This window comes from Euprymna scolopes, chromosome 36 (assembly GCF_053919585.1).
Source record: "Euprymna scolopes isolate OS-2025 chromosome 36, ASM5391958v1, whole genome shotgun sequence".
Lineage (NCBI taxonomy): Eukaryota > Metazoa > Mollusca > Cephalopoda > Sepiida > Sepiolidae > Euprymna > Euprymna scolopes.
Window position 1 is genome coordinate 56712989 of NC_136517.1, and position 15316 is coordinate 56728304.

Sequence of the window (15316 nt, forward strand, 5' to 3'; positions counted from 1 at the left end):
CATTTTTAGCCTAATTTGTGCGTAAATATGCCTAAATCAAACTGTTAAAATTATCGATTCATTTAGATAAAAATAAAACTTAAAATTTATCGTTTACTTATTGCATGAAAACATTATGGGTGACGCCATGTTGTTTATGGAAGCACAAAACATTAATTTATTTTTTGACGTTTCAATGTTTGTCTCGTGGAATGTTTTGCGTCGTAATTTGATAGGCACAAACAATATGGCGACACTTATGTACCAAGTTAAAAAAAAAAAAAAAAAAGTTAAGATTAAAATAAAACCTAAACTTTTCATTTGTTTTTCTGAATTTTTTTGAAATGAAAATTGATAATTCGTATTTTTTGGATTATTCGGATTACTGTTCCCATCGTGTTATTTTCACAACGTTTCGGTCGATGTAACCTCCAAGGTGTACTTGCCGAACTCTGGAATTTGCACGACATTTCGAACGCAAACCTTTAATAAATGAAGATATCATGTTCTCATTCCGTCAGCCATGCCCCAAATAATTCGTATTTTGAGTGTGTCCGCTGAAGTTCAGCGCTGAACTGAGAATTGAACCTTCAACCTCACAAACTGTAACTTACAACCGAATTTTACCAAATATTGGGTTTGTATTACTGTACACATAGATTCGAAAAGTTGTCAATAAATTAATATATAACAAATAAATGTTATCAAAAGCAAGATAAGTTACTTTTCTACCTAACTGGATATGTTTTTAGTGTTTTTATTTAATGTAACATGTTTATTCAGCTCGAAAAACATATAGTGTTTACCGATGCATGCATTCGAAAGTTAAAAATGGCGCCCGATTCTCTTTGACACGGTAAGTTTGGGAAAAGGAGTTAAAAATAAGAAAATATACAAAATACTATTTAAAAAACCACCGAATATGTCAGCCTATATGTCACGGTAATATATTGAGCGAGTTTCTAACAGTATTTTGTCTAATTTTAATATTTTATCCATTACGCCACGGGCCCGCCAGGACCCACATTAAATAAAGGATTCCGTTCGAAATTCCGTGTAGATTCCAGAGTTCTACAAGATACACCCGAAGAAGATCGGTTATATCGACGGAAACGTTGTGAAAATGACACTCAAGATGGGAGCGATAAATAGTCCAGAGAATCCAAATTATACGTATTCGTTTGTTATCGATATAGATGCAGAGAGAGCCCTTACTTGTGTGTCAGAAATTTCGTGAAAAATATTGAATAATTCCACCCCGTCTTTCCAAGCTTATAACTCCTCGAAAAATGTCATTCAAGCCCGATTTTGTTTTTCAATTAAAGGAGCAAGGACCAAGGTTTCATTAAAAAAGAAAAAAACAAACAACGTGTTCTTTAAAAAAAAAAAAAAAAGGTTTTAAACTTCGGACTATACAGGTAAATTTCTAAAAAAAAAACACTACTTTTTTGTTTTAAATTTGAATATATTATTTATTGATCTTTTATCTTAAATTTGTGATACATAACACTTTGGTGAGTAAATTAATTATTTACTTTTTAATAGACATTTCAAAATGAGAGACGTGAATTAATTCGACCCCCTGTCTTTCCAAGCTTATAAGTACTCGAAAAATGTAATTCAAGCCTTAATTTTATTTTTAAATTAAAGGAGCAAGGACGTAGGTTTCATTAAAAAAAAAAAAAAAAAAAGGAAAAAACAAACAACGTGGTTTAAAAAAAAAAAAAAAAAGGTTTTAAACTTCGGACTTTACAGGTAAATTTCTAAAAAAACACTACTTTTTTGTTTTAAATTTGAATATATTATTTATTGATCTTTTATCTTCAATTTGTGATATATAACACTTAGGTGAGTAAATTAATTATTTACTTTTTAATAGACACTTGAAAATGGGGTGGGGGCGTGAATAAAAAAAAAACAAAAACGTTTGTCTAAAATATTATATTCGGTTTATTGGAAAGAGCATAAAATTTCACATTGACCCTGAAAATATCATAAAAATTGAATCAATAGAAAAATTTTGATAGATTTTTTAAAGTTTAAAAATTGAAAAATACTGAGCTAGTAAAATTCAATTAATTTCATTACCTTTTTTTTTTTTTTTTTTTTTTTTTAAATAAAAACGAATATTTCTATTACTTTTAAAACATCTTTAATAATTTATTTTGGAAGTATAATCCATAAAGAAAATAAACAACCCACTTTTAAAAGAGAAATTACGAGTTTTTTTAGATTTTATTCGCAGTTTCGTGCTAGGGGTGTAAAAAATTCTTACAAAAATTCTGGGGTTTGTACACACTACACAGATTCGAAAAAATTGTCGAAAAACAAATATATAGCAAATAAATGTTATCAAATGCAAGATAAGTTACTTTTCTACCAAACTGGATATATTTTTTTGTGTTTTATTCAATGTAACATGTTTATTTAGCTCGAAAAACATGCAGTGTTTACCGATGTACTGAAAAATTCAAAATGGCGCCCGACTCTCTCTTTAACACGGTAAGTTTGGGAAAAGGTGTTATAAATAATAAACTAGATAAAATACTATTAAAAACACCGAATATATGTCAACTTATGTCACGGTAACATATATTGAACGAATTTCTAACAGTATTTTGTTGAGTTTATTATTTATAACACCTTTTCCCGAACTTACTGTGTTAAAGAGAGAGTTGGGCGCCATTTTGAATTTTCCAATATATCGGTAAACACTGCATGTTTTTCGAGCTGAATAAACATGTTACATTGAATAAAAACACGAAAATTATATCCAGTTTGGTAGAAAAGTAACTTATCTTGCCCTTGATAACATTTATTTGTTATATATTTGTTTTTTGACAACTTTTTCGAATCTATGTGTACAGTAATACAAACCCAAATTCTGATACACCTTCTGCATTTGTACCTAGTATTGTTATTTTAGGTGAAATCAACTTTTAACAGTCCTTAAATAATACATTACGTGACTAATATTTTTGATTTTAACAAAGACAATATTAAGTCATAAAAAATACATGCCCTTCCTTAACTGTACAACTAACCTCAAGTCCGGGGGGGGGGGATCAGTACGAAAGGGAAAAAGACGGGAAGGTGCGTATGACGTGGATGTAACCCGGAAGTCAAATTTGTCGTTTTTATTTTTATTATTTACTAAAACATGGTTTAACTAAAAGATAAATGGTAATGGTAAATATTAGGCGATGAAATTTAATTCTGGTTGCTGCTTTGCAAACGGGAAGACGGTGACAATGTAGAAAATGTCCCTTTTGATTATCTTCGTCTCAACGTTAAGTCGTCGTGGAACTAATGAAGGACCATGGTAAAAATCTATACAAAATTTTAACCAGATATTGGGTAAAATTTTATATGGATTTTTGTTATGATATGGTACAGCAAACCAAGTATTATGGCACCCGTTCAATGCACAGTTTGGATTAGTATTTAATGCAAAAATGAACATAAATTTACCCATATTCAATACCCATACCCATAAAGTACTCATTCTAAGTTAACGGGTTATAACTTTTCCCCATTTGTAACGGACTCACTATCGTCTATTATATCCCTTTGTTTAATTTTACTTCAGTCAAACTTCTCAAATATTAAGGGGCCTCGTTCCTAGGGGGCCTCTTGATTTCTATATGAGATACATACAGAGTGTAACGATAAAGTTGTCATCCTAAAGAAAACAACATTACAGCTTTATTTTAAAACTTTTATTGAAAAACATCAATTCAGATAACTTGATTATGTAGTAGAGCTGACATCTATTTAATGTGACTCGCCTCAATACGGGTCCGGAACTGGAAGCATGCCTTTTCCACAAGCGCCAATGAGAGCTTGGCGAATACTCTGCAAATAGTGGCGATTAGACTGGCTTTGGTGTTGTGGGAAGTCATGTTGGCGATGTTCTCGACGTATGACCAAACGAAGTAGTTCAGTGGGGTCAGGTCGAGTGTGGATGGGCGTGAGAGAAGGGTACAAAGTCGTAGCACTCCTTCTGAAGCCAAGGCCGGGTCTCTTTGGACTTGGCCAGTGCAGAGTCCTGCTGCCACACCCAGGATCTGCCAACGACCACCTGTTTGCACTAGGGGATCACCACACTCTTCAGCACATCCAGGTACACTTTGGTGTTGATTTTCCAGCCGACTTCAAAGATATGATGTGGCCCACACTTGAAACCACACTAAAAATCATAACTGTGACCGTTAACTTTGTTTTCATCACCCTGGGCATGCTCCTGTTTTTCGTGGCAACCCAACGATGTATTTTGAGGGTGCTGGCAATGATCCTATTGTCATAACTTGGATTGGTAGAGAACATGAGTCGTACAGAGGCACATCTCTGATCTCGCTCATTGAAAATTGCGTCACTTTCAGAAATAATAGAAGGCTCCTATCGCTCTTGGGATTTGTACACAACTGATGGTTTGCCAAGAAATAAAAAAATTAAAAAAAAAAAAAAAAGAAAAAAAAAGAAAAAGAAAAACGGTTTTCATCAAACGGAAATGGAATCATGTATTTTTTTTTTACTGTCCACCCTGTAGATATTCAAATATTCCATTCTTTACCTCTCAAACACTACACGGAGTTAAAGAAGTTGAGAAAATTATTTCCCCCTTCCCAATTGACCATAATCTTTCTTATGATTTATTGATCTTACTGGATTTCAGGACAAGAATTCATCTAGTCTGGTGGAGTATCCAACTTCGTGCTGTTACTTGAGGTAACAGCGCTTAAAGAAGATGCATCATTCTTTGTAAAAGCCAGTATGGCTTAACCATACCAAGGAGATCTTATTTGGATCATGAATACTATGATTTGAATATTTAGTGAAAGCTTACTTGTAGGAAAAGTATTCTCATGCCAGGTTTTCCTGACAAACTCCTGTACTGTCGAAAAATTTAATTTCGATCAGAGTTGGGCTCGATGGTCCGAGATAGGGCCGGTATAAAGGTTGCAAAATAATTGTTATTTCGCGACCCCAACTTGGGAGTCGGTTAACAGCTTGAAGAAATACGACACATTGACTCTCTGCGGAGATGTTGGACAAGCTCAGAAAGGAACTAACGACCCCTGCATTCTGTAGAGGCCCCCATCCACAGCATACTCACAACACGCCCAGACTTGGAAAGGTGCATTTACATCGGCAACCAACTGGTAACAGATCATGTGCTCCCGAGGTACTGTTTGCAACCTATCGTGTTACGTAACATCAATAGACGCAACAGAAGCTCCACTGGTAGACAGGGAACACCACAGAACACGGACGACGTCACCATCCCTCAGAACTCTCTTGAATGAAGTGGCGTGCACCAATGACCAACCTCACTAGCCCAAGGCATGTTTATATATATATATATATATATATATATCCAAGGGCCAGCGCCTCCCACCACTCTTCCCAGTAACAACGTAAAATGGCAGAGTCTCGGACCTCCATCCCCTTCTTGGCATTGGTACTTCCTTTATTTTTTCCACAGTATAGAGAGACCTTAGACACTCGAGGATAATGTCTAGTAGGCATTCAAGTTCTCTTCAGGATATGTGTGCGTGTACAAATAAGATGTGCGTGGTAAACTTTTTTGTTTAATTTTTATTTTTAGGTCATTATCAAGACTTCAAATATTTAAGTGTCAATTCGTGGCCATTTTTCTTCTTCTCACGTAACGCTAGACACTATTTGTTTTTCGGACCAAATAAAAGTTTAAAAGCAAGTAAAAAACACTAAAAACTTATTCAGTTAGGTAGAAAAGTAACTTATCTTGCCTTTGCTAACATTTATTTGTTATGCATTTGTTTTTTTAACCCCTTTTGGTGCTAATGCAGAGAGTGATCCGCGCTATTTTTTTAAATCGTATTTCCACGTTTAATTAAAGTTTTGTTTTTTTATTCAATTGTAAGGTTAAAGTACAGAATAGGTACAAAACACCCCCTCCCCATGTTAAGAATGGCTTTTTAAATAATAACATTATTTCAGCACGGATCACTCTCTGCATGATGAGTACCCCACTTTTTCGTACCAATGTGCATTGTAAAACAAACCCAACGTAACGATACTTTTGCAGTTTACCGGATTGTGCTGAAATGATAAAGTTAGTATTTAGAAAGCCATTCTTAATAAGAGGAGCAGGTGCTTTGTTAAATATTTTAGCAATTTAATTAAAAGCAACATGAACTGAATTTCAGTATGTCATCTTGGTAAATTTTTACTTAGTTTCCACCTTAACATTTTCCTTTAAAATGCCGACTGCTACAGGTTTTCGGGGATGCTGAAAACGAATATCGCATTTAAATTTTCCGCAAATAAGTAGCTTTCCGGATAATAAGCAATGTAATTCTTTGCCTGGTGGGGGTGGGGTGGCGTGGCCATTGTTGTACGCGCATATTTTTTCAGCATACCCGAAAACCTATGAAGTCGGCATTTTAAACGAAAAGGTGGAAACCATGCAAAAATTTACCGTAATAACCAGATTAGTTGTTTGAGAATCAGAATAAATACCAAACTTTTCGCTTTAAATAATTTACATGACTGAAATAGGAATTGAATGAAAGTATTTGGGAATTACAAAAAATAATGAAATGTATGTATTTTTATTATTTATTTATTTATTTATTTTTTTTTTTACATAATTGAAAATTACTAAAAACAAAAAAAAAAAAACAAGTACCTTTTGTTGTGTAGTATTTTATTATTGAAAAAAAAAAAAACGGAATCACGATTAAATCAGATTCTAACATGAAATTTATATAAAATTAAAAAAGTATATTTTTTTAAAAATTTAATAACAAATGAAAAAAAAATTAGAAAAATGATTTTATTCACTCGATCGAAAAGCTTAAAAGCTTTCACTTTCAAAAGAAATAATTGAAGATCAAAACAAAAACAAATCCTCAGTTTAGTCCCATGATTTGAATTTCAACACTAAGAAAAAAATGTCAAGATATAAACTTATCAAAAAAATAAATTTGCCACAACACCAAGACTATTATTATTATTATTATTAAAATAAACAAAACCAACAACTCTAACTTAAATTAAACAAAACAAAAACAAACGCAATCAGGAGTGGCCATAAAATGGGTGATTAATTTCAAACGACAACGATGTTATATACTAATCACCCACTTTATTTTATGACATTCTGCAGAGCCTATCCTTTTTAATAAAACGGTTTATGAAAACGATATTGCAACAGGAAAACAGAAAAAGATTTGCCATTTTTTTTTTTACGGAAACACATACCTGATTATTTTCCGAGATATTTGATCGCTGGTGACTCCATGTAATTCAAATGTAACAGATGTAGTCGCCTTAAGAGGATTACGATGGAACCAGTACGACATTTTGTTTTTTGACGCACTGAGGCGACACCTAATGAAAAAAGGGCGATAACTCGCTTTTATTTGCCAATTCTTCTTTTTTATTTTTTTATAATGAAAACGTAAAATTTAAAAAAATTTAAATTTTAATAAAAACTGGATCGTGATCCATTAGGTCAGTAATTATATGCGACTTATCTATAATATGTTTGTTTGTCCCCGTGCACAATGGCTGTCACAAGGAGATGACGTCATTCACTAACTTCGTATGAAGACATGAAAGATCATTTGTGACGTCATAAATGAAAACGTAACAAAAATGACGTCATCCATTCACTAGAGAACATAGACGACCTGTGATTCTTTTTTTATGTATATAAAATTATCTACATTATTCATCACCATTTACTAGGGGCGTGCAATAAGTAATGCCCCTGACCCACTTCCCATAGCAGTAGAGCAACGAAACTCTGCACAGTTATTAGTCTTTCTCTAAATAGGAACCACCCACAGTTATGCATTTTTCCCATCGTTTGATGCAGCTCTGGAGACTGTTTTTGTAGAACACCCCAGGTTGGTCCTCCAACCACGACGTGACTTCAGAAATCATCTGGGTAACGCTTTCCTTTCAAAAACAACTTCATGGCTGGGAAGAGGTGAAAGTCAGAGGGTGCAAGATCAGTAGAGTAGAAAGGATGGGGGAGGATTTCATAACCACACGCCCGTGCTTCTGATCTGACAACATGCATGTAGACCGGAGCATTGTTCTGCAGAAGGAGGGTACCTTTGCTGATCTTGCCCCACCTCTTGATTTTGATAGCTTCCCTTAATTTCCTCAAAAGTGAAGCATTATAGGTTCCTGTAATTGTGGTACCCTTTGCCAGGAAATCTGTCATCACTACTTCGTCCTGGTCCCAGAAGACTGTGAGCACAACCTTGCCAGTGGAGGGCTGCACCCTTGCCTTCTTTGGAGGTGGTGAGTCCAAGTGCTTCCACTGCATTGACTGGGCTTTGATCTCTGGATCATAGTGATGAACCCAGGTTTCATCCTGTGTAATCAGTCTTTTGAAAAACTTTGACTCATCTTCTTGGCACATCTCCCAATTCATCTTCGAGCACTCAACACGTTCTCGCTTCTGGATTGGTGTGAGCAACCTTGGAATCCATCTGGCAGACACCTTATGCATATGCAAATGGTCATGAATGATAGTTTCCACAGACCCTGTACTAATATTGACATCTTGGGCTATTTGATGAATAGTAATGCGCCGATCTTCCAAAATGGCAGCCTCAACTTGACGGACAGATGCCTCATCAATGGCAGAAGGGGGACGACCAGGTCTGGGAGCTGTTTCCACAGACTTTCGGCCATGTTTGAATTCACGATGCCAGCATTTTACAAGGTCATATGATGGGGCATTATCACCATAAGTTTCTTTCATTTCATCAAAAGTCTCCTGTGGTGTGCGTCCTTTCAAATACAAAAACTGGATCACTGCTCGACATTCAACAGGCTCCATTTCACACCTGACTCAGTTCAAACACCTGTAAAACAGAAACCACAATTAATTCAGAGGTAGAGATCTAAATCATTGCACATGCAAAACTTTAGCTAGATCAGACAACTGGAAGTGGATCAGAGGCATTACTTATTGCACACCCCTCGTATCACTTCTTTTATTATTTACCCTTTCTTTACATTATTCGTCCTTCCTCCCACCATCTAAAACACTCATCTACATGTAAAGAGCGTGCTCGGTGGCAGGCACGTAAGCAAACACAATAAAAACCAATATCCACAGAGTTTATATTAGACCGTTGGGGACTTGTACATTTCTTTGAATAAAAGAGCTCTTCTCTCGGCTCCTCCTCTCTTGAATTTGATGGTTAACATTATGATTTGGAATGTCATTCACTGTATCATCATTTCAAATTTAATGGATGACGTTATAATTTATGGTGTCATACTTTTCTGATATCATCTATATATATATAAAAGGCAAAATAGGCGCGCGCGTTTTTGTATGTCCACTAAAGATTTTTTTGTGGGGCTGCGAGCGAACGGACGTCGTCTCTACATTTATTTTGAGCAACTTTTTAAAAAATTTCTGGTTTCGAGTGTTTGTTTGTCTTTTTCGTATAAATGAAGTGAAACTGAATCAAAACAAAGCAATTTGCTGGCCTTCGTGGCCAGCATGTCTTAAAGAAATCAGCTTTGATCACTGAAACCCTTCATATCAGACAATTGCTAATCATTAACACACTGCCAGAGCTCCCCCTCTTGAGGTGGAGCTGGTTTTCCCCAACGTCGTGGTGAAGCAAATACGGCAGAAAGCTTAACTGGCTGTAGGCCAGTTTAGTTTTCAGCATTTCACTATCCTCTACGGCGTGATGGTTAACATTGCTAAATTTCAATGCTTCACACTTCCGCTCCCATCTTGGCGTAACGGTAACATGCCATGTTTTCTTTCACTTTCTTTTCCGCCTTCACGTTGTGTGTTCGGGTTCGAGCCTCCCTGCCTACTAACAGATTTTTTTTTTTTTTTCAAACATCCGGGCAATGCCAGGCACTCCTGCTAGTTTTTTTATAAATAGCATCATCCCATTATGACGTCATCTCTTAGTATGTTATCCAGTGTACATGAGAACAAACAAACAAGCAGATGACAAACAAGCTCCACAGTTTTCAAAAGTATTAAACAAAAAAGAATTTCATTATCATAATTATGATCTAACGGTTGTTATATGACATATTTGTGATGGACTATCTATTAGAAACATTTGGTTCCCCGGGCACTTCTTACAGATATTGCTTTTTATTTTGCTTGCTTGCTTGCTTGTCATTATGCACACTTTTTCTCTGCGAATAAACACATGTTTAAAATACTCTCTGTCTTTTTACTCCTACAGGACATCACCCTTTCATCTCCAGCTTATTATTAGCTTATCCTCCTACACAATAAGATGATAGACTCAGGCAGTCAAGTAAACATTATTTTATCAATATGACAGTCTCAAATATAGTCTGCACATGTACAACAAAGATACAACAGAATTGTAAGAACCATTTGCTCTATTAAAACAAAATGGATTGTCATTTCATTCCACCTCTGCTGCCAGAATTTTCCTTTGAAAATCTTGCTGAAGATTGGAAGGTATTTAAAAAATACTTTAAAATATATTTAACAATGATAGAAAAACTTGATAAAAGTGATAAAGTTAAAACAAGCATTCTCTTACAATAAGTGGCAGAATTTTGTTTTCAATCATGTGGCGAAGCTCTATAGAGTATTCACAAAATCCAGCAAGTAAGGTTAGGCATAGAAGAAGAAGAAAAAAAGTTCTTTGCAATTGTGATAATAGGTGAGTTCTTGCTATTAATGTTTTAATAAGAAGGACCTGAGATTGGAGCTCAGTCGAGCACCTTCCATGGAAATGATCATAGAGCAGCATCTTTTCTGCGAGAAAGGTGTTGTAAAGAACAGAAGAGGAAATCCCTGTTTAGATTGTAACAATTGTAAAACAACCCTCTCAACTACCGATTACCATGACAAATAACACCCTACTTGAGAGCCCATTCTTCAAACTTCTCAGCTTAACATTCACAGGCAACATGAACTGGAACAAATACATTAAGTATATTGCCAAGTCTGCTGCAAAGAAGGTAGGCTCCCTCTGCTGTGCTAGAAAATTACTCACACGAAAGCGTATCCTATATCTACAAAGCCACAATTTGCCCATGCATATTGCTGTCACATCTGGGCTGGTGCATTTACCACTAGTCTTTAACTTTTAGACAAGATCCAAAAAAAGAGTTTCAAATCTAATGAGTCCCACACTATCAACCAAGCTCCAATCTCTGTCCCATCGCTGCAATGTTGCATCCCTGTGTTTGTTTTACAAATACTTTAATGGAATGTGCTCTGATGAAATCCTAGCACTTGTGGCCCCTCGATATACATACTCCTGACTAACCAGACAAGCAGTAAAATTCCACCAATTTACTGTTGAGGCCCGTAGATGCTGGAAAGCCTTCTATTCTAATAGTTTCTTCCCTCGGATTGATATACTTTTGAATCTCCTTCCTGTTTTTTACTTCTCTGACTGTACTAACCTGCAGAAGTTTAAATGTAATGTAAATAGACATCTCGCTGCTCAACTCCCTGCAGTCTCCTGTTATACATGATCCCAAATAGTAAGCCCTTACATCTAATATGCCTTGCTTGAGGTGAAAAACAATAAAAGAAGTAAAATTTTTAAAAAGTGTTCCACTTTGGAATTCACATGAAAAGAATCAAACGTTTTTAATTAGAAATGTAGTTTTTTTTTTACAAATATTTTTCTTATAATTGAAAATATAAGGTTTTTTCATTTACAAATAATCAAGTACTTCAATTAGACTTTCTTTCTGATTTTTTTTTTTTTACAAAAATCTCTATCTATCTACCTACCTACCTACCTACCTATTATACAGGGTGGGCCAAAATAAGGGTCCTATTTTTAAAAATTCATAAATTCATGTAAGTTTTAAGAAGTGTTTTTCGGCCAAAATTTGTTTTGTTTATTTTATGGTGAGCTACGATGTTCACTCTTTCGCTGCCGGAAATTCAAGTGCCCCGAGACGTTTTCTGCGCAAGCGGCTAGAGGCGCCCTTTTTCTTTTTACTGAATTGCTCTGGAGGTTCAATGTTTTGATTTTTTTTTGACCAATCAGAGAGTTTTCCGGGCTGTCGGAAATTATGTGTCTGGGAGCCGGTGAAAATCTTTAAAAACCTCTGTATTTTCCAAAAAAAGTGCAGTTAACAAAATTCAGAGATAGTGTTGGAAGATATATATATCACTACTGTCTGCAGCTCAAAACTAACGCGACAACACTGTGAACGTAGCAGGCGAGTCGGCTGATAAAACAATGTGGGCGAACACACAGACACAGTAACTAACTTTTGTATTCCCCCTTCTACTATCGCATGCTCATTTTTAATTAATTTTATGTAAACAATTATTTTAAAACTTCCTTAATCTCAACTAATTCCCCCCTTTTGTTCACTCATAAATGAACTATTATTTTCATTGAAATATTTCCTAAAAGTAATAAATCTTTTTTTATAAATTGAGAGTTAACTGTATTTGTTTTGTTGATATATTTTCTACGAAAGAACATCGTAAATTCGACTCTCTGTCTTGCTCTCTTTACTTCTTTTCCCCACAATAATAGTAAAATTAATTAATAAATAATAAACAAATGTAAGAAACATTGGAATAGGCCAAAATTTCAAAAAAATCTCGGAAAGTTTAGTGAGTTTAACTTTTATTTTGTGGAAGTTATTCAAATTTAAAGATAGGACCCTTATTTTGGCCCACCCTGTATAAAAAGAACTTTGTGTATTTGTGTATCTATGAGTTCGTTCTCTATGGACTCTGCAATGGCTGGATCGATTTTTATGAAATTTCACATGAAATTACTATATATGCCTGGCAGTATTCTCAGATAAGTTTTGTATCCAAATGTCTTCGATAAACTGTCGATAATCAATAATCAAAATAATCCAATGAAAGAAGGAACAGGCAATATTGGGCAAAGTTAACATTACACAACCTAACATCACGATTGCATTTGAGAAGTTTTATTATCACACAATCTGAAAAGCTCGAGATATAAAATCAACAATAGGTTCTTTGATATAACAGGAGCGCATTTGAAATGAATGTTTCTGTTTAGAACACACTTGAAACGTGACACTTTACTTTTGCATTTTAAACTTTAATTCAAGCCATTATTTATAAAAAAATAATTTTATAAAAATCAACAGTAGGTTCTCTACATTGCAATGTAGACTACAATGTATTGTGGACTAAGTCGCTGCGAGAGGCATGTGAAGCTTCCTTCTAGTGCACCCTTATGAGTCCCCAACTAGAGCAGGCTATCAATAGATTTGGTTGAAAAATGGACAATTCTACTGATTTCGATGACAATAAAAGTATTGGAAGCAAGGAACATTCCTTGATCCTCGTTTAATCATATGCAATGGCAGGCCTTCTTGTTACTCCTCAGTAATCATAAGAGGCGGTTTCTGCCTTTTCAGTGTCTTCCTGTTTGCAAATGAGTAACCGAAACTTGTTTTCAATAACCAAAATTCCCAATTTCCAATAACATAATAATTACTTAATCAATGGGTCAGAAGTGGTATATTCTATCTGCCTTTATATTATTCAAACTCTGTTATTCTCGCTTGTTTAGTCGTTTGTGTGTTAGTTATCTTGAAAACTGGATGACGTCACAAAACGGTGATGTCATAAATTATGATGTTACTAAAGGATGACATCACTTGATAAAAGTGCACAGTGGACGATATCATCCACCAAATTAAAGAGAGAGAAGGAGAGAGGGACCTTTCAGGTTGTCTACTAGACGTATATTTATACCCTTAAAGGTGGTGGTGTAATTTCTATCTATCTATCTATCTATCTATCTATTATATAAAATGAACTTTGTGTGTGCGTGTGAGAGTTCATTCCCTATGGACTCAGAAACAGCCTGGCTGTTTTTTTTATTTACATTTCACACAAAGGTACTTGATAGGTTTGAGAGTGTTCTTGTATCAAAATGAGTCTGATCAGTATCAAACACCGATAATCAGAAAAATCTGATTAAAGAAGAGAACAGTTCGATTTTGACCAAAGTTAACATTTTTATACAACCTAACATCACAAGTACATTTGAGAAGTTTATCACAGCACAAGCAGAAAGAACCAGCTTAAAAAATCGACTGTAAATTCTTTTATAAGACAGGGGCGTGTTCGAAATGAATGTTCCTTTTTAAAGCATAATTGATCCATAATGCTTGACTTTGTTACATTTAACTTTGTCGTGGTTTTAACAAGAAAAACCACTTCTTCGCTTATCAACTATTAATACTACGCTTTCCTTTTAAATAGCACAGACTGTTTGCTGGAATTACTAGTACCTTTCTTTCTAACAGCATTTTACTGCTTGCTGGAACTACTAGTACAATCCTTTTCTTCTAAAAGCGTAATACTACTTGCTGGCACTATTAATACTACCTTTTCCTTCCAACCACACAAGGCTGCTCGCTAGAACTAAAACAATATGGCATCTTTATTGTGCAATTAGCTATAAATCAAACAGTTATGTAGAGGACTAGGATATATATATATCCTAATCCTGTTACAAAAGAAAATAATGAAACAGATGGAATGAAGGAAACAAAAACTCAATTGCTGGATAAGATAAACCTGTCGTTTATTTACTGTTGAAAAATGAATGCTTTAGATATAACACGTGTTCATGTGCGTGTTCGGGTGTCACCATCGTTTGTTGCGGGACTGGTAGTATTGAAGGAAAAAGAAATGTGTGTTGATCTCATGTTCGGGTCACTATCGTTTGTTTGCGCGTGGGAAGAGGCGTGAGTAATGTAGTGGAAATGGGAATGATAGTCCAGCGTGTAGACAAAGAAAAGGATAAAGGGTTGACATCAGTAAAGCTGTGTGCCATGTTAGTAGTCAGCTACGCGAAAGTATTCTCAGACACAAGTTGTATATATAGAGAGAGAAAGAGTGAGAATGTCAATCCAGTTCATGGAGAGAGAAAGCGTATAAGGTGTACGTACTGTTTGTTAGCATTTTGCCCCACCCGGTAGCAAGTGGCGTGAGGCGCGCCTGCCAAAACTGCGGCGGCTGGTCCGTAGACCACTCACCTCGGAAGGCGAGCTGGAAAAGGAGGAAGCAGCTTATTGCTCTTGCTTTTATAGTTATTTCCGGTGGTCTTTTGCGCATGTGTGGATTTCCTTTGAAAGGGAAAGTGACGTTGCCCATGTGTGCGTACATGTGCACGTATGTGAGTACATATGTGTACGTTAGTGTGTGTGTGTATACACGTGAATGTGATTGTATATACGCGAACGTGAATATATGTACATGTGTGGACATGCGCGCGTATGTTTGTGTGCGCATATGTATATGACAAGTAATATAGCTTGAGATGTGAACGCATGC

General features: G+C 35.3%; 1 protein-coding gene across 1 annotated transcript in view; it reads right to left on the bottom strand.

Annotated features, from left to right (window-relative positions):
* LOC145260513 (BRO1 domain-containing protein BROX-like) overlaps window positions 1-7564 on the bottom strand; it is a 55374-nt gene extending 47810 nt beyond the window's left edge. Inside the window, exon 1 of the mRNA XM_080118642.1 lies at window positions 7228-7564. Coding sequence (XP_079974768.1) covers window positions 7228-7328 — 101 coding nt within the window. The 5' untranslated portion in view covers window positions 7329-7564. The remainder of the gene's footprint in view (window positions 1-7227) is intronic.
* Window positions 7565-15316: the final 7752 nt, after the last annotated feature.